A 22,463-nucleotide genomic window follows, 5' to 3' on the forward strand; every position below is an offset into this window, starting at 1 on the left:
AAATGATGTTAATTACTTGATGTACTGTCATAAAAAATAATAAAAATAACTGATTCTTAGTCTCAAGTCTCTAGATCTAACTCCGAGTTTATGGAGAACATGGGAGACAGAGCAACATGTTTAATAGTTATTTTTCTTTCATTTAAAAGGCAAATGCATAAAACAATAATATAAACCTGTATCAATGGGCACACAATGTAGAAAGATGTAATCATTAACAAAATAGAGTACAGAGATGTACAGAAGCAGAGTTTTGTATACTACTAAAACTAAGCTATTATTCAATGAGGTTGTTACAAATATTAAATATGAATTGTATTCTCCAAGTAATCGTGAATAAAATAGATTAAAAATGTAAAGAAAAAGAAGGGAACCAAAATGGTACACTTTAAAAAAAAAAAAAAAAAAAAAAATCAAACAAATAAAAAACAGGTAGTAGAAGAGTTTAGAAACAAAAACCAAATAAGACCTACAGAAAACAGAGCTAGGTGGTATAAGGAAATATTTCTTTATCAGTAACTATTTTAAATGTAAATAAACTATTCAATCAAAGGCAGAGATTGACAGAATGGATTAAAAAAACCCATAATCTAGTATCTTATATTCACTGTAGATAAAAAGACATTAAGAGGTTAAAAGTAAAAGGACAAAAGTAGATATTCCCTAAAAATAGTAAGTACAAGAGCTGGAGTGGCTATGTTATTATCAGACAAAAGAGCTTTTAAGCCAAGAGTTAAGAGGCAAACAGAACACTATAAATTAATGAAAGGCTTAATTCATCAAGAAGACATAACAATTATAAAAAATATATGCACCCAAAAAGAGCCCTAAAACATACAAAGCAAATACTGGGAGAATTGAAGAGACAACTAGACAACTCTCCAATGGCAGCTGGAGACTTTAATATCGAACTTTTGATAACTGAGATAGCCCATGTAGACAGGCGATAAATAAGGAAACAGAACTTGAACAATAGTATCAATAACCAGACCTAAGAGACATATATAGAACATGCCACTTCCAAACAGCAGAATACCAATTCTTCTCAAGTTCACATGGAACACTCTCCAGGAAAGACCAGTGAGTAGGCGACAAAACAAGCCTCAATAAACTTAAAAATACTGTAATGATAAACAGTATCTCTTTCAGTGACAATGAAATGAAGCCAAAAATCATAACAGAAGAACAACTGGAAGATTCACAAATATGAAGACATCCAACAAGTCATAAACAACAAATTGGGAAAGGGAGAAATCACAAGGGAAATTAGAAAACGCCTTGAGATGAGTGAAAATGAAAACGCAACCTACCAAACCTTATAGAATGAAAAGTGCTCAAAGGGAAGTTTATAGCTGTAAATACCTGCATTGTGGGGTAAGAAGCCCCTACAAATCAACAGACTAAGGGCACACCTTAAGGAACTGGAAAAAAGGAGAGCAGAGTAGACCCAGAGCCAGCAAAAGGAAGAAAATAATTAAGATTAGAAATAACCAAAATACATAAATTAAAAATTAGAGAAAGTTAACTGAACTTGATACTTTGAAAAGGTAAATAAAACTGACAACATTTAGCTACAATGATTAAGAAAAAAAAGGGTAAAAACTCCAATTACTAAAATTAGTTATGAAAGAGAGGGCATTACCTCCTTTACAGAAATAAAAAGGATTTTAAGGGAATATTATGAACAACTGTAAACCAATAAACTGGATAACCTAGATTAAACAGACATATTCTGACTCAAGGAAAAAAAAAATCTGAACCTACTTCAAGTAAGGAAATGAATGTGTACTCAACAACCTCCCCACAAACAGAAGTCCTAGATCACGTAACTTCATCAATGAATTCTAAGACTTAAAAAATGAACACCAATCCTTTTCAAATTCCTCCAAAAAACTAAAAATGAAGGAACATTTCCTAACTCAAAGGGAAGCCAGCATTACCCTACTACCAAAAACAAAGACAACACTAACAATGAAAACATAGAAAGGGAAATTAGAGAATTGATTCCATTTACTATAGCACCAAGAACTGTAAGATATCTGGGAAGAAACCTAACCAAAGAGGTAAAGGATCTGTACTCAAGGAACAACAGATCACTCATGAAAGAAAATGAAGAAGGCACAAAAGATGGAAGAGCATTTTATGCTCATGGATCAGAAGAATAAACATTGTTAAAATGTCTGTACTGCCTAGAGCAATCTATACTTTCAAAATTCCACCAGTATTTTTCAAAGAGCTGGAACAAACAATCCTAAAATTTATATGGAACCAGAAGAGACCCTGAATTGCTAAGGGACCTTGAATTGTTGAAAAACAAAACTGGGGGCATCACATTGCCTGATTTCAAGCTTGACCACAAAGCTGTGATCACCAAGACAGCATGGTACTGGCACAAAAACAGACACATTGACCAGTGGAACAGAGTAGAGAGCCCAGATATGGACCCTCAACTCTATGGTCAAATAATCTTTGACAAAGCAGGAAAAAATATACGGTGGAAAAAAGTCTCTTCAATAAATGGTGCTGGAAAAATTGGAGAGCTATGTATAGAAGAATGAAACTCAACCATTCCCTTACACCATACACAAAGATAAACTTGAAATGGAATAAAGACCTCAATGTGAGGTAGGAATCTATCAAAATCCTGGAGGATCTTTGGCCACAGAAAATTCTCTCAAGACATGTCCCCAAAGGCAAAGGAAACAAAAGTGAAAATGAACTTTTGGGACTTCATCAAGATCAAAAGTTTCTGCACAGCAAACAAAACAGTCAACAAAACAAAGAGGCAACCAAGGAATGGTAGAAGATATTCGCAAATAACACTACAGACAAGAGCTGATGTCCAAGATCCAAAAAAGAACTCCTCAAAATCAACACCCCAAAAACATAATCATGTCAAAAAATGGGCATAAGACATGAACGACACTTCTCCAAAGAAGACATACAAATGGCTAACAGACACATGAAAAAAAGTTTTCATCATTAGCCATCAGGGAAATTCAAATCAAAACCACATTGAGAAACCACCTTACACCAGGTTAGAATGGCCAAAATTAACAGGACAGGAAACAAGTGTTGGAGAGGATGTAGAGAAAGGGGAACCCTCTTACACTGTTGGTGGGAATATAAGTTGATACAACCACTTTGGAAAATAGTGTGGAGATTCCTCAAAAAATTAAAAATAGAGCTATCCTATGACCCTGCAATTGCATTTTTGGGTATTTGCCCCAAAGATACAGATGTAGTGAAAAGTAGGGCTATCTATACCCCAATGTTCATAGCAGCAATGGCCACAGTTGCCAAACTGTGGAAAGAGCCAAGATGCCCTTCAAAAGATGAATGGAGGGGCACCTGTGTGGCTCAGTGGGTTAAAGCCTCTGCCATTGGCTCAGGTCATGATCCCAGAGTCCTGGGATCAAGACCCACATTGGGCTCTGTGCTTGGTGGGGAGCCTGCTTCCTCCTCGCTCTCTGCCTGCTTGTGATCTCTCTCTCTGTCAAATAAATAAATAAAATCTTAAATAAAAAAAAAGATGAATGGATAAAGAAGATATGGTCCATATATACTATGGAGTATTATGCCTCCATCAGAAAGGATGAATACCCAACTTTTGTATCAACATGGACGGGAGTGATGGAGATTATGCTGACCCTTTGCTTGTTGGTTTTGTTTCTTAAATGCTACATATGAATGAAATCCTATGGTATTTGTCTTTCTCTGACTGACTTTGCTTAGCATAGTACTCTATTGTTTCATCCATATCATTGCAGATGGCAAGATTTCATTCTTCTTTATGGCTGAGAAAGTCAATTATCCTATGGTTTCACTTACTTGTGAAGCATTAAGGAATAACACAGAGGACATTGGGAGATGGAGAGGGGAAGTGAGTTAGGGGAAACTGGAGGGGGAGACAAACCATGAGAGACTCCGGACTCTGAGAAACAAACTGTGGGTTTTATAGGTATTGGTGAGGATGTAGAGAAAGAAAAGTCTTTGGCACTGTTGGTGATGCAAACTGCTGCAGGCACTCTGGAAAACAGTATGGAGTTTCCTCAAAAAGTTAAAAATAGAACTATCCTACAACCTAGCAATCGCATGACTGGGTATTTATACAGAGGACATAAACATAGTGATTCAAGGGGACACATACCCCCCAATGTTTACAGCAGTATTATCTATAAAAGTCAAATTATGGAAACAGATAAAATGTCCATTGAGTGATGAATGGGTAAAGAAGATATAGTGTGTGTAGATTACTCAGCCATAAAAAAGAATGAAATCTTGCCATCTGCAATGATATGGATGAAACAATAGAGTACTATGCTAAGCAAAGTCAGTCAGAGAAAGACAAATACCATAGTATTTCATTCATATGTAGAATTTAAGAAACAAAACCAACAAGCAAAGGGTCAGGTGGTGGGGAGAGAATAAGGCAAAACAAGAAACAGACTAACTATAGAGAACAAACTGATGATTACCAGAGGGGATGTGCATGGGGATGGGTCAAATAGGTGATGGGGATTATGGAGTGCACCTGTGATGAGCACCAGGTATTGTATGGAAGTGCTGAATCGCTAAATCGCTAATATTACACTGTGTTAACTAACTGGAATTTAAATAAAAGCTTTAAAATATAGCTATTATAAAAAGACACAATAGACCAATACCCCTTTATAAATAAAGATGCAAAAAATAGAATTACTAACAAACCAAATTCAGCAGCATGTTAAAGGGACAATACACCATGCCCAAGTGGGATATAGTCTTAGGATGCAAGGGTGGTTCAACAAATGAAAATCAGTCAGTGTAATACACCTTAGTAATAGAACGAAGGGTAAGTCCTACAGGATAACTGACACAGAAAAGCATTTGACAAAATCCAACACTCTGCCATAATAAAAACACTCAATATACCAGGAATAAAAAGAAACTTCCTCAACACGTTAAAAAACATTTACGGAAAACTCACAGCTAACATCATACTCAATTATGAAAGACTAAAAACTTTCCACCTAAAGTAATATGACAAAGATAATTCAGCATACTATTGGGGTGTTAAAGCCAAAAGAAATAAAAGGCCTACAAATTAGGAAAAGAAAAAAAAAAAGCAGAACTATCTCTATTGACAGATTATTTGATCTCAAGTCCACAAGAGTATTAGAACTAATAAACTAATTCAACAAAGCTTAAAGACACAAAACCAACACACAAAAATAAGCTGCATTTCCACACACTAGCAATAAATGACCTGAAAAGCAAATTAAGAAAACAATTCCACTTACAATAGCATCAAAAAGTATAAAATACTCAAGTTTAAACTTAACCAAAGAAGCAAAAACACTATACACAGGAAACTACAAAACAATGTTTAAAGAAATTTTTAAAAGCATAAATAAATGGAGCAGGACTTTGTATTCTTAGATCAGAGACTATCATTAAGGTGACAATGCTACCCAAAGGAGTCTAGAGATTCAAAACTCCAATATTTCTGAAAAACGTGTAAAAACTAACCCTAAAGTTCATATGGAATTTCAAGAATAGCCAAAACAATCTTGAAAAGAACATAGGTGAAGAACACACACTTTTGCATTTCATAACTTACTACAAAGCTACAATAATCAAAACAGTATGGTACTGACATAAGAAGAGACATATAGACCAATGAACAGAACTGAAAGCCCAGAAATAAATCTTTACACGTACAATCAACTTATTTTTAAACATGAACGTCTAGACCATTCAATGAACAGTCTCTTAAAAAAATAATGCCAGGGGGCGCCTGGGTGGCTCAGTGGGTTAGGGCCTCTGCCTTCGGCTTGGGTCATGATCTCAGGGTCCTGGGATCGAGCCCTGCAGGCGGGGTGCCTGCTTCCCTCCTCTCTCTGCCTGCCTCTCTGCCTACTTCTGATTTCTGTCAAATAAATAAATAAATTCTTAAAAAAAAAAAAAAAACAATGCCAGGAAAATTAGATATCCACTTGTCAAGGAATGAAGTTGGACCTTTATCACACACTATACACAAAAATTAATTCAAATAGCATCAAAGACAGGTGCCTGGATGGCTTAGTTGGCTAAGTGTCTGACTCCTGATTTTGGCCCAGGTCATATCTGAGAGTCATGAGATCAAACCCTGCATTGGGCCCCACACTAGGCATGGAGTCTACTTGTAGATTGTTTCTCTTCCTCTCCTTCTGCTCCTCCACCTCTCCAACCACTTGTGCTCTTGCTCTCCAAAAAAAAAAAAAAAATTAAAAAAAGAAAACACATTGAAGATTTAAAGTAAGAGCTACAGCTATAAAACTCCAGGAAGATGGGGCACCTGGGTGCCTCAGTGGGTTAAGCCTCTGCTTTCGGCTCAGGTCATGATCTCAGGGTCCTGGGATCGAGCCCTGCAGGCGGGGTGCCTGCTTCCCTCCTCTCTCTGCCTGCCTCTCTGCCTACTTGTGATTTCTCTGTCAAATAAATAAATAAAATCTTAAAAAAAAAAAAAAACTCCTGGAAGATAATATAAGGGCAAAACTTTATGACACTGGTGGGTTCCTGGGTGGCTCAGACGGTTAAAAGTCTTTGGCTCAGGTCATGATCCCAGGTTGCTGGGATTAAGCTCCACATCAGGCTCCCTGCTCCACCGGAAACCTGCTTCCTTCCTCTACCTCTGCCACTCCCCAACTTGTGCTCTCCAGAGCACTCTCTGTCAAATAAATAAATAAAATCTTACAATAATAATAATAATAATAAAACTTCATGACACTGGATTTAGCAATGATTCCTTCAATATGACAATAAAAGTACAGGCTACAATTAAAAGCAAAATAGATAAACTGTACTTCAAAATTAAAAACATAGTGGTATCCTTTGATGCACAGAATGAAAAGAAAAACCACAGAGTGGGAGAAAAGTACTTGCAAATTATGTATTGATAAGGGTTTCATATTCAGAATACATAAAAATCTCATTCAATTAAAAAAAAAATAACCCAATTACCAAAAACACAAAGGACTTCTATAGACAGTTTGCCAGAGAAGATATACAAACATATATACATCTGGCCATGCAAATGGCCAACCAACATATGAAAAGATAAACCACCTCATTAGTCAATAGGGAAATGCAAATAAAAACCACAATGAGATACTACTTCAAAACCAATAGTTATAATTTTTTTTTAATGAAAAAAATAAGTGTTGGCAAGGATATGGACTAATTTGAACCTTTGTAAACTGCTGGTGGGAATGTAAAATGTATAGCCATGGTGGAAAAAAGTTTGGCAGGTGTTCAAAGAGTGAAAAAGAATTATCACACAATCCAGCAATCCCACTCCTAGGTATAGACTCAAAAGAAATTAAAACAGGGACTCAGATACTTGTATGTGAATGTTTACAACAGCATTATTTGCAACAGCCAAAAGGTGGAAACAAACCAAGTGTCTATCAACAGATGAATGGATAAAGAAAATGTGGTGTATCTACACAGTGGAATATTTAGCCATAAAGAAAAATGAAGTTCTTATTATACCATATGAATGAACCTTGGAAACATTATCCTAAGTTAAATAAATCAGAGACAAAAAAGACAAATATCCTATGATTCCACCTAGAGGAAATATCTAGAATGGGCAAGTTCATAGAGAGTGAAAGTAGATTAGAGATTGCCAGGGGCTGAGACAATAGGAGAAATTAGAAATTACTGTTTCATGGTTATAGTCTCTCTTTGAGGCAATGAAATCATCTTGCAAATAGACAGATGTGATGCTTGCACAACACTGAGAATGTAATTAATGCTACATTATGTAATTAATGGCTAAACTGGAAAGGTTGCTTTTTTTGTTTTTTTGTTTTTTTAAGATTTTATTTATTTATTTGACAGAGATCACAAGTAGGCAGAGAGGCAGGCAGAGAGAGAAAGAGGAGGAAGCAGGCTCCCTGCAGAGCAGAGAGCCCGATGTGGGGCTCGATCCCAGGACACTAGGATCATGACCTGAGTTGAAGGCAGAAGCTTTAACCCACTGAGCCACCCAGGTGCCCCTGGAAAGGTTTTTTTAATTTACATTTTACCACAAGAAAAAAAGATAATCCACTTCTTAATGTCAATAGTAACTGTGTATTGTGAGGCTTACTACCTTTATAGAAGTATAATATACAACAACAGCATAAAAAATGGGAGAAACATTCTGTTTTAAGGTTCTTATGTTACACTTCAAGTGGAAAATGTTACTTGATGGTAAACTTGGGTAAATTAAAGATGTATTTTATAGACCCTGTGCAACTACTAAAAACAAAATAAAACAAAAGAGTATATCTGACAATGGAGATAAAATGGAGCAATTTTTTAAAAACACTATGAATTCAAAATAAGATAAAAAAACAAAAATCGGATATGATAAAAAGAAAAGAAGGAGCAATATGGTAGACTTAAACCCAAACTTACTGATAACGATATTAAATTCAAATGACCTAAAAACCCATTTAAAGACACATATTCTGAGACTAGATATTTAAAAAGCAAGTTCACAGAGCTTCTACTCCTGCCTAAGATGTAGAAAGACACAACACACCATCTCTCTTATCCTAAAAATTAGTCCAAACAGGATAATTTATAAAATCATAAACCCATCAGGAAACAGAGGCTACAAGGAAACCAAGTGATTTAAATTCCAAAGAACAGTAAAACCTCTCTTAAAAGACAGTCGACACTCTGTAGAAAGTGTCACACATCAAAACTCCAAAACAATGATGATGGAAGTCCAAATTAGGACACAGCGCTGCTTGCGGAAAAAGTCAGGAAAAACACTGGGGAATGAGGATGGAATAGCTATGCTAAAGATATACCCTTGGACTTCAAGATGCTGAAAATGGAAAATGAAGGGTTCTCACCGTCCATAAAGTCTATAATAGGCCAGTTGAAGTGCAAGCTGAATAAATGTATCAGGGTGAAGCAGCTTCTTCTTGGTTAGGTTTTTGCCAAAAGATGTAAAGGGATACACCACAATCTGCAGATCGGATGCCTAACAAACAAACAAACAAACAAATAAATAAATAAAAATGGGAAAAGTGAAAAATCAGCTAAGAAAAATACCCCAAAGATAACCAAATCATCATCTGCATTAAACATTACATATAAAAAATTAAAGGATCAAAGCTACAATTTAAAATGTTTTAATGTTGGGGCATCTTGGTGGCTCAGTTGTTAAGTATCAGCCTTTGGCTGAGGTCATGATCCCAGAATCCTGGGACAGAGCCCTGCATGAGGCTCCCTGTTCAGCGGGGAGCCTGCTTCTCCCTCTCCCACTCCCCCTGCTTGTGTTGCCTTTCTCACTGTATCTCTGCCAAATAAATAAGATCTTTTTAAAAAAAAATGTTTTAATGTTCTTTGGGTGCTTGAGTGGCCCAGTCAGTTTAGCATCAGACTCTTGATTCCAACCCAAGTCATGATGAAGGGTCATGAGATTGAGCCCCATATTAGTCTGGGTTCTGTGGGGAGTCTGCTTGAGATTCTCAGTCCCCCCTCCCTCTGCCACCAGCCCTACCACCATGCTTGTGCTCTCTCTTTAAATAAATAAATCTTTAAAAATAAATAAATAAATTGTTTTATGTTGTCATGCTCAGATGATGACCCAATTTTTATATGTGGTAGTTGAAAGAAAAGCCTTAGTATCTAAGAAAAAAAAGTTTAAAAAATCTACCTGCTTGAGAAATTGGGCTTTAGCTTGATTTATATCGTTTAGTATTTTATCATCCACAGTGAAAACAAGTTCCTCTGGAAGTGATATATCCCGTACTTTTTCTGAACCCTGAAAACAGGGAAAAAACTTTAAAATATTAAATCAAAAAACTATTAAGAAAAAAAATGAAAATTTTTTTCTAACATACCTTCCATCTTCCTTCATTCTCAAAAACTTTCTCATTAATATAATGGCTGATGTTTACCATAACCATTCCATCAAAAGGAGCATGCTAAAATGAAAATACACAAGATTTTGAATACTTTATGTCAACTTAAAACGTGACCCAATATTTTATTTTCAATTTCCCTCCCCTCCAATCTTAATACATACTGAAGTACAGAATTCAAATGCCTCACCCAAGGACAGAGAAATCCTACGGCACAGCAAGTGACTGCTGTCTTTTATTTGCTGTAAAGGAACAAATACTTAAAGTTGGAAGCACCTAATGAGGGATCTTAAGGTAATGGGGAGGGGTGTAAGTAAAGCAACCATAAACTATCTAGAGAAAATAACCATTATTTAAACTGGAAATGAAAGCAGGTGTATGTGTGCAATGCTAAGACATTCTGAAATTTGAAGAGCACTGTGCAAAAAGCAAAGGAGGATGACAGACTTTTTGAAGGCTAAATTGAGCACTGTATGAACTTTATCAGTAAAGACAGCCCACTAGGTGAGCATTAAAAAGCATAATCAGTTTGTGTATGTCTACAAGAGTGTTTAGATGCAGCAGAAATATTTCTCAATGTTTAAGGAATACTGGAAAGATGGGCTGAGTTATAGGAGTATTAGAGATTTAACAGCTATATTGAGAGGAAGGAACTTCAACTAGTAAACTTTTCCATCATTTATTCTGGAGGACAAATTTTTGCTTTCTTTTCTCCATGTCCTTTGGCGACAATTCCATCAGTTTTTTTCCCTCTATGTTACTCCTATCACTCTACATTAAACAGTTACCATTCATGAACTGAATGTGGGACTACCAACCTTGGAGAGAAAGAAGGAAGGCTTAAGATATGGACTAGCACATCTGGGTCCACATTCAGAGGAGTAAATTAAGTGTCGAGTATCACCCTAATATTACAGAGATCTGTTGGCCTATCTCATAGCCCAGTGGAGCCTAGAAATATAGAATGAATACTGTTACCAACTAGATAGCAGCTACAGCATCAGAAAAGACTCTTGAGGGAGGTCTGAAGTAGATGCATGAGCAACTCACCCCACCTGTCCTTTGATACAATAATGACACTCACAGGTCATTGACAAGTCCATTTTCTAACTGCATCTAAAAATTTTACAAAGAATTTGCAGATGAAACATATTGTTTCATTTGAAACAGTAAAATTAATTTCTAATTCTTTTACTGGACCCAGTAAGAAAGAGCAAGGTTAAAGGATAAAAGTATCTCTGATTGGTAATTCTACCTACCCACCACATGGTGGAAAGCTAAATATCAATTTTTAAAGAAAATTTAGGAAATATGAAAACTTCATATGCTTTCCTGGTGTTTTATTTGTTCATTTAGCTTTTTTTCCCTTTTTTTTATTTATATGGAGACATTATGTGTAACATACTTTCTAGGAATAGAGCTTCAATCCTGTGTCCACACACTACCATTCAACTGTTGTGCAACTGTTGAAGTTACTTAATTCTTAAGTTACTTAATCCTCATCTGTTTGTGGGACTAATAATCATATAGTTGGTATAACAAATGATCTTCATAATGCTTATAAAGTGCTTCCTACAGAACGTACACCACAGCAATAATCAGTAACTGCTGTTAGTCTTTAACTCTTTATTACATGCTTCCTATGTGAAGCCCAATAATAAACCTTAGATAGAGAAGACAAAATAGTTGACCCCGGATTTTAAATCCCAAGAGGAAAATGTAATTAACCACTGTGATCACGAAAGTACATATTTAAACACCAATGGAACAGAGCAGCAACATGGCATTGCATTTAGAACAGACCAACTTTTACAGTATATAATATACTGCTCACCCCTGAACAACGCTGACCTCCCATGCAATCAAAATCCACATATAACTTTTCACTCCCCAGAACTAACTTAATTGCTCATTGCCTGTTGTTGACCAGAACATAACATTTGCCTATACAAAAACAGTCAATTAACATGCTTTGTGTTGTATTATGCACTGTATTCTCACAATAAAAACAGAGAAAATAAAGTGTTATTAAGTAAATCATAAGGAAAAACCTATATAGTACAGGAGTAGAATAAGGCACCACACATCTCCTCATCCCCACCCAAAGTTAGCAAAGCTACCCAGGAATGTGGGCAACCTCCTTTCAGGCAGAGTCCAGGGAAAGGCAGAGAACAGGGGAAGGCACAGCACTGTTATCTTCTCTCTAGGTTGCTTTCTCCTTCCGGTCCCTCTATGTGGTTCTAATTCAGTTTCTGGCAAGCTGCTCCCAGCAATATTAATTCTCTGCTGTAGAGAATATTCAGCACCTCAGACAGCTCTCCTTCCTACCTTGGGCCTTAGAGCCCACATTACTACCTGGTGCTATCCCGCCCCAAGTATTTTCCTGGACCCCTAGGGATGGCAGGGTGGGGGGAGAGCAGATTATCATTCTGTGGTCCTTGGCCAGCTATGGACAATGACTGGTCTTGGCACCTTGCTGAGAATCCCTCTCCAGAGACAGCTCCTTCACAACTTTTTGTTGAAAATCTCAGTGAACCAAAAACTCTGCACAGGTAGTACAATGATGAGTGCCACAAGCAGGTGACAGCCTGCTGTTCCAGCCTTCTCAGCAACTCTCCATCACCTTCCATTCACTTTTAGTCATGTGGCAACTTCTACCTTCTTTTTTAATCACAGAGTAAAATATGTATTTATTGAAAAAAAAATTCATTTAAGAGGACCCACACAGTTCAAACCCATGTTGTTCAAAGACCAACTATATACAATTTACTAATGATGTTTTACATAGGTTAAATTGTTTTTTCTACAATCATCTTAAGTTACGAAGGAAACTAATATGGGATTTTTAAAAGCAGATTATCAAGGAGAGATAATCAGATCAATTTTATAAATAAATGGATGTTAATACATACACATAAAACATGCCCATACAAGTACAACAACAAAGATCTCATCTGTGGTGAGATGTATGTTTATTATGGGACCAATATTCTTTATTCAGAGATAATGAAGATCCCTAAAGTTACTTTCATCCTAAATTTGACCAAATAGAAAGAGTTTAGTACTATTAATAAAAATCAAAGTAGTGCAAATGGGTATTTACCCCAAAGATACTGATGTAGTGAAAAAGGCCATATGTACCCTGATGTTCATAGCAGCAACGACCAAAGTTGCCAAACTGTGGAAAGAGCCAAGATGCCCTTCAACAGATGAATGGATAAGGAAGATATGGTCCATATATACAATGGATATATGCCTCCATAAAAAAGGTGAATACCCAACTTTTGTATCAACATGGATGGGACTGGAGGAGATTATGCTGAGTGAAATAAGTCAAGCAGAGTCAATTATCATATGGTTTCACTTACTTGTGGAGCCTAAGGAATAACACGGAGGACATGGGGAGATGGAGTGGAGAAGTGAGTTGGGGGAAATTGGAGGGGGAGACAACCCATGAGAGACTCTGGACTCTGAGAAACAAACTGAGGGTTTTGGAGGGGATGGTTGGGGGTAGTTGGGTGAGCCTGGTGGTGGGTATTAAGGAGGACACATATTGCATGGAGCACTGGGTGTGGTGCATAAACAATGAATGCAGGAACAGAAAAGAAATAAAATGGGGGGAAAAACTTAAAAAAAAATCAAAGTAGTGCAATATGTTTTTTTTGTGTGTGGAGGGCGTTGAGGGTTGTAAGTGAGTGCGGCAAGTAAGATGATGAGCTCTTGATCATGAGAACAACTTAACCTTATGTAATAATATAACATCCAGTTTGAACAATATACAATGAAACAAAATTCTCAAAATAAGAAGAGGTAAAAACTAGAAAAGAAAAACTGCTACATCAACTGATGAATGGGTAAAGAAGTTGTGGTATACATATACAACAGAGTATTATTCAGCCATAAAAAAATGAAAAAGTTCTGCCATTTCCAACAACATGGATGGAGCTAGAGAGTATTATGCTTAGCTAAATGGGTCAGAGAAAGACAAATACCAAATGATTTCACTTATATGTGGAATTTAACAAGCAAAACAAATGAGCAAAGGGAAAAATAAAGAGAAAGACAAACAGACTCTTAACTATAGAGAACTGATGGTTATCAGAGGGGAGATGGGTAGCGGGTAGGTGAAATAGGTGATGGGGATTAAGGAGTTCACTTATAATGATGAGCACTAGGTGATGTATGGAACTGCTGAATCACTATACTGTACGCCTGAAACTAATATTGCACTTACGTTAAGTAACTGGAAGTTAAACAAAAACTTAAAAAAAAAAGACTAACTGCAAGCTACCTATATAAAAACAGTCAATGAAACTATTAAAACAGGAAGAGAACACACACAGGAGGGAAAAGTGAGACTTAACATTAGGGTCAGAATCAGCAGCTGGGAAAAGGCTGTTAAGATGGAGGCAGTGTCTGAGTACGTATAAGGAGGAAAGAGAGGAAGACGGTAGGAAGTAGTAAGCTACTCCACAAAGGATAGTGCTCCAGGAAACAGTGATAATATAAACCAGACTGAGAAAGTCAAGAAGAATAAAAGAAAGAACTCAAGAGAAGAAAACTGAGGCAATTAACAAGAAATATTTTGTCAACAATGAACTCCAAGGAAGAGGAAAGACAATAAATCTTTAAAAGCACTCATAGCAACCTTTCACTCTGATTAGCTACTATAACAGACAACTAGTTTTATTACCTGCTCATCAACCACTTAACCTTCTTCCGAGATTTTTCTGCAGGCAACCACCACACATCTGTAATGGTTTGAATGAGAATGATTCTACCCCCTAGATTCTGAGGTTTAAACATGTGACCCAGGCCAGGTAATTAAGAGTACCTGACTCCTCAGAACGGGCACATGACAGACAAAGGCCAATAACAACCAGTGAGCATTATTCCCAAGACTTGTGTTGGAACCACTGCAGGGAAGAAGGGGGAGGGCAGCCGTGGTAAGCTGGCCATTTCCATTCGGAACACTAATCTGTGAAAGGAGCTGTGAAGACATGAGATTGTGGATACAACAATCACAGGGGATAGTCTACCTGAAGATGAAGTTAAACAAAGGGAAAAAATGCCAAAAAATGGAGAAAGAAATTTCCTTTCTTTTTTTTTAAAGATTTTATTTATTTGACAGAGAGAGAGAAATCACAAGTAGGCAGAGAGGCAGGCAGAGAGAGAGACGGGAGGAAGCAGGCTCCCTGCGGAGCAGAGAGCCCGACGTGGGGCTTGATCCCAGGACCCTGGGATCATGACCTGAGCCGAAGGCAGAGGCCTTAACCCACTGAGCCACCCAGGCGCCCCGAGAAAGAAATTTCTAATGAAAGCATTTGTACACTGGAAATCAGTCTTACCCAAACTTAACTGTACTCCTATGCCAACGAATACATTCTTAAGCTAATATCAGTATAATTTAGGTTTCTATCACCTAAAACTGAATAAATACTGATTAATACAGCTATTGAGCCCAGATCAATATGACAGGTCAAAAAAAACTACCTCACACTACTTTATAGTCAGTTCCATATTTTATGAAAGATCTTACAATGAGATTGTAAGTGTATATTGCAACTTGTTTTTTAATTTTCTAGGTTCACAGACTTCTTGAACGTCTATCAGAAAATGGCAAGGTAGACTTAATAAAGATGATCACAGGAGAATAAAGAGATTTTTTTTAAATAAGGAGGTAAAGAATAGTAGAAGCACCTGACACTTTATTTTCTATAGTGTAAATAAATGTTCCAAAGGTTAGGTGCTATTTTAGGAAAATAATTAAATTACTGGGAAAATCTAGAAATATATGCACATCTACTTCTCTGTGCAAAGAACATAGACATAACGCTGAATCTTTTAAAATAAGTTGTAATTCAGTCACCTGGGTGGTTCAATCAGTTAAGCATCTGCTCAGGTCATGATCCTTGGATCCTAGGATGGAGTCCTACATGGGGCTCCCTGCTCAGCAGGGAGTCTGCTTCTTCCTCTGCCCCTCCCCCCTCCACTCATGCTCTCTTCTCCTCTACCTATCTCTTGCAAAAATAAATGAAAATCTTAAAAAAAGAAATAGGTTCTAATTCTCAATAGGTAATAGTGCATTTTAAAGAGCTTCATAATTCTTTAAAATCTGTAACTACATAAAGTACATGCAACTTCCACTTTGCAGATACACACCAAACTATTAGCCATACATACTACAAATGAAAATAACTTGTCCTATTCTCTGTTTTCACTGAGAATTCAAAACTAAACCTTTTAGTATAATGTCACAGAGCTATCAAATTGTGTATTTATATGAACACAGAACAGCCTACCTAGTTTATTGCCACTGAATTAACCTAAACAGTTGAAAAGAAAAATAACTTCAGAAAGTTGACTTACATCACAACTACAGCCAAATACTCCATTGGAAAAGGAAATCAAGTTATAAGATTTGTCTCCCCAGCGTACAGTTGGATCTCCTGTAAGGGTCATTGTGGTTACCTAAAATACATGTAGTATTTTAAAGTTAAGAGAATTTAATGTTAAGAGGTTTATAAGTATTTACATCTTATATGTCTGTGTATTATATAAGTACACACACACACACACACACACACACACATAAGATGCCACTTTTCCTCTTCAGATAAACCAAATTTAGTAAAATGATAATAATTATACTCAAGAGATAATACTAATTCCAGCCCTGCCTTTAAATATTTCTCAAAATCTCAAAAATCCTATGAAAAACAGAAAGCTGGTACAATAGTCATGGGGGTTTAGAGAACTTAAAAAGAAAAGACAAAGCTTTTGCAGCTTGAATAGTCTAAGAAGCTGTGGTAAGTTTAGTCATTAGAGTCCACTTATGAAGAAGATATTTTAATAATATTGTAATTTACACTGAATTCATATCCACTAAGCTTGTTTCTCACACAGTAGGCTTTGGCCCATTAGGGAGTCATGAAATTGATTTAATATATCGCAGTAAACATTCATTACAAAAAAAAAGAGAGAATACAAATATTAGACTCTATCACAGATAGTAAAAGTAATTACTATTTTCTGAAACTTCCGTTACAAGTGTGTATATATGTAGTAGACTGCAATCTAAACGCAAGTCTAACTAGATTCTGGCAGTGAAAGTTCAAACAGTACTACATTAGAATATATTCTTCCTCAAGAAGTTTGGTAACTCTCTTACTTAAAAAATAAAGTTCAATTTACATAAAAGAAAGCTATTTCTACCTACAAGATTTTCCAACTCTGTACTATTTCTATCATTCAATATAAATGTTTTCAAAAGACCAAGAGACATCTACAAATAAGACTACTACCTTTTATTATTTCCCAGGAAATGATAATATTACCCAGAGTGGGTAGGGGAGGGGAAACAAAGACCACATTTACTCTTAAACTCACTAAAGTCTGTCAATAGTGCTATAACTCTTAGGATAGACCCCAGCAACTAAGGTGTCAAGATACACTGGGGTGGGTCACAGGCACGTTCTCATGTCACCCCTGGCATAAGCTCATTTAGCCCAGTGTCCTATGCAAATTTTCTGTACATGCAAACAACAGTCATACTTCTTTAAACAATGTCCAAGATATATCTACATTACCTAAACAATGACAATAACAATCCTTTATGAAGGATTATTTATGTATAAGCTCCAACCTGGTAAATATATATGATAGCTATGAAAAAATTTTAAGACCCTGCATATAACAAAAAAATCTTCTCATCTTTGGTATACACAAGAGTCTTCCAGAATAATTAGTGAGAAGAAATAGCAGAGCAAGATATTTACATACCTGAGAATAATCTTCTGGTGTTACATGTGGACTGCTATCCTCTATGGAATACACCAGTAAACTGCTCTGAATTTTTTCTAACATAGTCAAATTCTCTGGATCAAGACTAATCAAATACTCTCGTGCCTAATGTATAAAGAGAAAGTGATTAAATATTACAAATTAACTATATCCAGAAAAATCTCAAAATAATTTGTCAGGGAAAGGTTCATCAAGAAAAGTGTAAACTGATATCTGGAAGTAGAGCATTCTTAAGTCAAAAATGATAAAAAGCAGAAAAGCAATTACCATTAATTTATACGGAAAAATGTTTGAACATTCCTGGGCCCAAAAAATGACCTCTCTTAGAGGCTTTACTGATAACATAGGACACATTTTGGTACAGAACTTACAAATAAAGTGAGATAAATCACAGATGCTCGTAGGCACTGATGTTCAAAGCTTGATGCTGAGATACTGAGGGCAGCTCCTGGGGAAGGAGCTTGTTGCTGCCAGGGAGGCGCATGCAGAAAAAAAAAAAAATGCTGAACACTATTTTTGCTTTTTGCTTTTTTTCACAACAGCAAAAATCCTTTCTGGGTTTCTTTCAATGGACAAAAATAAGTACTGAAGTAGGTCCTTTGTGAAAGTGAAGTGACATAACACAAACTTTCAAAACATGGAGGAGGTCTGTAAAGTTAATAATACTGTATTACATATTTGAAAATTGCTAACAGAATACTTCTTTTTAAAAAAAGATTTATTTATCTATCTATTTATTTAATCATTTGAGAAAGAGCACGAGAGAGAGCATGAGCGAGGGGAGGGACAGAGGGAGAGGTAGAAGCAGACTCCCCACCACTCTGAGCAGGAAGTCCCACGTAGGGCTCAATCCCAGGACCCTGGGATGATGACATGAGCCACCCAGGTGCCCCCAGAATCTTAAAAGTCCTCATCACAAGAAAAACAATTTGTAATTATATGAGATGATGAATGTTAATCAGATTTATTGTGATCATTCTGTAATATATATACACAACTATCTAATCATTATGTTGTACACTGAAACAAATATAATTTTATGTCAAATATACCTCAATTAAAAAAAAAAAAAAAAAAGAGGGGCACCTGGGTGCCTCAGTCGGCTGAATGTCCAACCCTTGATTTCAACTCATGTCATGATCTCAGGGCTAGGGGATGAAGCCCTGCATCGGGCTCCATGCGAAGTCCATTTGAGACGTCCTCTCTCCTTCTCCCTGCTCAAGGTCTCTTTAAATAAATAAATAAATAAAGTCTTAAAAGAATAACAACAAAAGAAAACCATATAACCTTAGCCCATTGAGTTCGTTCCTCACTAGTCAATGCTGCTATCCCAGGTCCGTCAGGTTCACTATGGCACTTCCTGTGAATGTATGTCAATTGCCTTAGGAAAGATTAAAGAAAGAGTATTTTAAAAGAGCATAAGCATGATCACTAGCTACTTTTAGCCTTTAATAGGTCATAATATTTATCAGTACTTATGTTTTCATATATTATCCAAAGAAAGGGATTATGATCTCAACAGCAATGGATTTATCTCTCATACCCATCTTATTTTTTAAAAAATAAGTGAGTATGTGGCCTATTCACACAAAAGCACATTTGACAACAACTTAAGTAAATAAATTGACTGTTTGGCTAGTATTACTTATACTGCCAAATGTTCTTGTACTTCTAAGGTCCAAGTCAATACTCCTTACAATAAATACCTCTTACAATAGAGAACTTGAAAAATATTACGACAAATAATATTACAAATATTATGCATATCTTATCTAACTAAAAACTATGTGCATATGTACTTAAGAAATTACACTATATCTGATTAATATTTGTGTGTAACCCCAAAAACAGAAGTACTATGCAGTCAGTTTGAAATATTTTCACATTTGCTGTTGCTACTTATCATCATTGTAAAGATTATTAGATGAAGACAAATTATTTCCTCTCCAAGTACTTGCTTCTGCCAATCTGATGAATTTCATCAGATTTTTACACAGATGACAAGTAAATAACGGATTCTTCAACAAAGAAATACATTTTCATCAGACAAAAATCTACAGGTTTCACAAAGACAACATAAGCACAGGCAACACAAGTAAAAACAGACAAGTAAGATTACATCAATCCAAAAACTTCCACACAGTTAACAACAAAATTAAAAGGCAACCTAAAGAATATGAGAAAGTATTTGCAAGCCATGTATCTGATAAGAATATTTATATCTGATATTTGTATCTGATAAGAATATCCAAAATATATAAGGAACCCCTACAACTCAGCAAAAAGAACCAGTCTGACTTAAAAATAGGCAAAGGAACTAAACAGCCATTTCTTCAAAGAAGACAGAAAAATGGTCAGCAAGTACATGCAAAGGTACCAAACATGACTAATCATCAGGGAATTATAAATCAAAACCATGATATATCACCTCACAGCTATCTGGATGGTTATTACCAGAAAGATAACAAATGAGTGTTGGTGAGGATGTGGAGAAAAGAACCCCTGTGCACTGCTGGTGGTGGGAGTGTAAATTGGTCCAGCCACTATAGAAAACAGTATGGATGTTACTCAAGAAATTAAATGTAGAACTACTTTGTGATCCAGCAATCCCAGTTCTGGGTATATATCCAAAGGAACTGAGATCAGGACCTTGAAGAGACATCTGCACTTCCATGTTCACCACAGTATTATTCACAATAGCCAAGAGGTGGAAGCAACTTAACTATTTGTTGACAGATGAATGAATAAACAAAGTGTACTAAAGATACACACACACAGTGGAACATTATTCACCCTTAAATTAAACATTATTTCCTCCCTTAAAAAGGAAGGAAATCTTCACAGCTATTTGGATGGTTATTATCAGAAAGAGAAGGCGAAATCAGCAAAGAGTTAACTTTGTGGTGACATGTGAACAAACATAAGGCATGAGAAAGAATGCTTGCTTATTCAAAAGGTGGATAAGGAAGAAAAGGGCATTCCAAACAGAAAGCACAAGTACGTGTAAAGATTACAGATAACCTGATGTGTTTCAAGAATTGCTAACAAAGAGGACTTTCTAAGATGGTGGAGGAGTAGGAGACCTTAGTTTCGTCTGGTCCCTGGAATTGAGCTAGATAGCTATCAGATCATTCTGAACACCTCTGAACTCAACCAGAGTTCTAAAGAAAGAAGAGCTGCAATTCTACAAATAGAAAAGCAACCACTTTTTGCAAGGCAGGAGATGCGGAGAAGTGAATCTGAGGAGATATACAGGAAGATAAACCATGGAGGGGAGGGAGCTTCTAGCTACTGGAAAATTATCTAGCAGCAGAGCACAAAATAAGAACTTCTGAAAGTCTGTTCTGGTGAAGGCCACCCACCTGAAAGGTGCTCAGGTGGCAAAGTGAGGTGGAATTCTAGTTGGGACAGTATGGTCTCAGGATCCCCAGGGTCACAGGAAGATTGGGGTGCCTGGGTATGACAGAGCTCCCAGGCATTGGAGTGGGGAAGCCAGCTGCAATCAGCTGGCCCAGGAAGGGGCTTTCAGCTCGATGTTGCCGTAAACCATTAATCATGGCATGAAAAATGTTCCACATCACTCAGCATTAGGGAAATACAACTGTTCCACATCACTCAGCATCAGGGAAATATAGATCAAAACCACAATGACATACCACTTCACACCAGTCAGAATGGCTAAAATTAACAAGTCAGGAAACAACAGATTTTGGTGAGGTTGTAGAGAAAGGGGAACCTTCTTATAGTTGGTGGGAATGCAAGGTCTGGCAGCTGCTCTAAAAAACAGATGATTAACAATGATTTTTCTTGAAAAAGTCAAAAGATTTACAAATGCTACAGCAGACAGGGGCGCCTGGGTGGCTCAGATGGTTAAGAATCTGCCTTAGGCTCAGGTCATGATCCCAGGGTCCAGGATGAAGCCCAGCAACGGGCTTCCTGCTCAGGGGGGAGCCTGCTTCTCCCTCTACCTCTCCCTCTGCTCGTGCTTTCTCTCTCACTCACTCTCTAATAACTAAAATCTTTTTAAAAATTTTAAAAATAAAAAAATAAAAATACTTTTGAAAAATCAGCATACATAGAATTCTTCTTTTTAGCTTACCCTTGCCTATAAAAAAGGCAATTCTGAATATTTATTTTTTAAACTCAAGCAAAGGCTTAACACCTCAAGACTCGAGAAAGTAGAATGAAAACCTGTAAATCTCTGGTGGGGTGATCAAACATCCTTCATGTATTATATCGAAGACAAAAACTCGGCCTCGACAAAGCACTGCAATGTGAGTTGGGGAATGTCCTTCACTCTCTGGAAAAAGAAACAGAAACACAAACTCAAGCTCTCAAAGTTACATAAGAGTAAAACTGCGTACTTACACCCAGTAGAAGAAAATAACCCTTGCTCCAATACTTCGTCATATACTCATCAAATATATCATATGAATAATAAGGTGGACTTTCAACTATGATATATACACTCTTGAAAACTGTACATGTGAAACATGAAAAACCCATGGAGTTTCAAGTATTTGTACACCCTGAGACTCGTATAAATCCCAAACTACTGCAGGGCTCTCTGGTTTATTCATGGACAGCAATGACAAGGGGAAAAGGGTAGCAAGGAATCCTAGAGAAGAGCTATTTGAATTAATTTTTCTTTGGGTTTATTTCAATGTTGACCACTCATCAGATAATTTAAACTGCAGTAATATCTAGCTATGGTTTCTAAATAAAATAGTTTTCAGTTGAGAAAGAACACTCTTTGCCTGTGTGGCAACA

At 36.5% G+C, this 22,463-nt stretch overlaps 1 protein-coding gene across 2 annotated transcripts in view; it reads right to left on the bottom strand.

Annotated features, from left to right (window-relative positions):
• CROT (carnitine O-octanoyltransferase) overlaps nt 1-22,463 on the bottom strand; it is a 46,036-nt gene that overhangs the window by 8,428 nt on the left and 15,145 nt on the right. For both annotated transcript variants that reach the window (XM_032305302.1, XM_032305301.1), the window contains exons 7-13: nt 21,885-21,993; nt 18,981-19,074; nt 17,673-17,798; nt 16,260-16,361; nt 9,870-9,953; nt 9,683-9,790; nt 8,874-9,004 (exon numbers count right to left, since the gene is read on the bottom strand). In XM_032305302.1, the coding sequence (XP_032161193.1) occupies nt 8,874-9,004; nt 9,683-9,790; nt 9,870-9,953; nt 16,260-16,361; nt 17,673-17,798; nt 18,981-19,074; nt 21,885-21,993 (754 nt within the window). The remainder of the gene's footprint in view (nt 1-8,873; nt 9,005-9,682; nt 9,791-9,869; nt 9,954-16,259; nt 16,362-17,672; nt 17,799-18,980; nt 19,075-21,884; nt 21,994-22,463) is intronic.

This window comes from Mustela erminea, chromosome 11 (genome assembly GCF_009829155.1).
Source record: "Mustela erminea isolate mMusErm1 chromosome 11, mMusErm1.Pri, whole genome shotgun sequence".
Classification (NCBI taxonomy): Eukaryota; Metazoa; Chordata; class Mammalia; order Carnivora; family Mustelidae; genus Mustela; species Mustela erminea.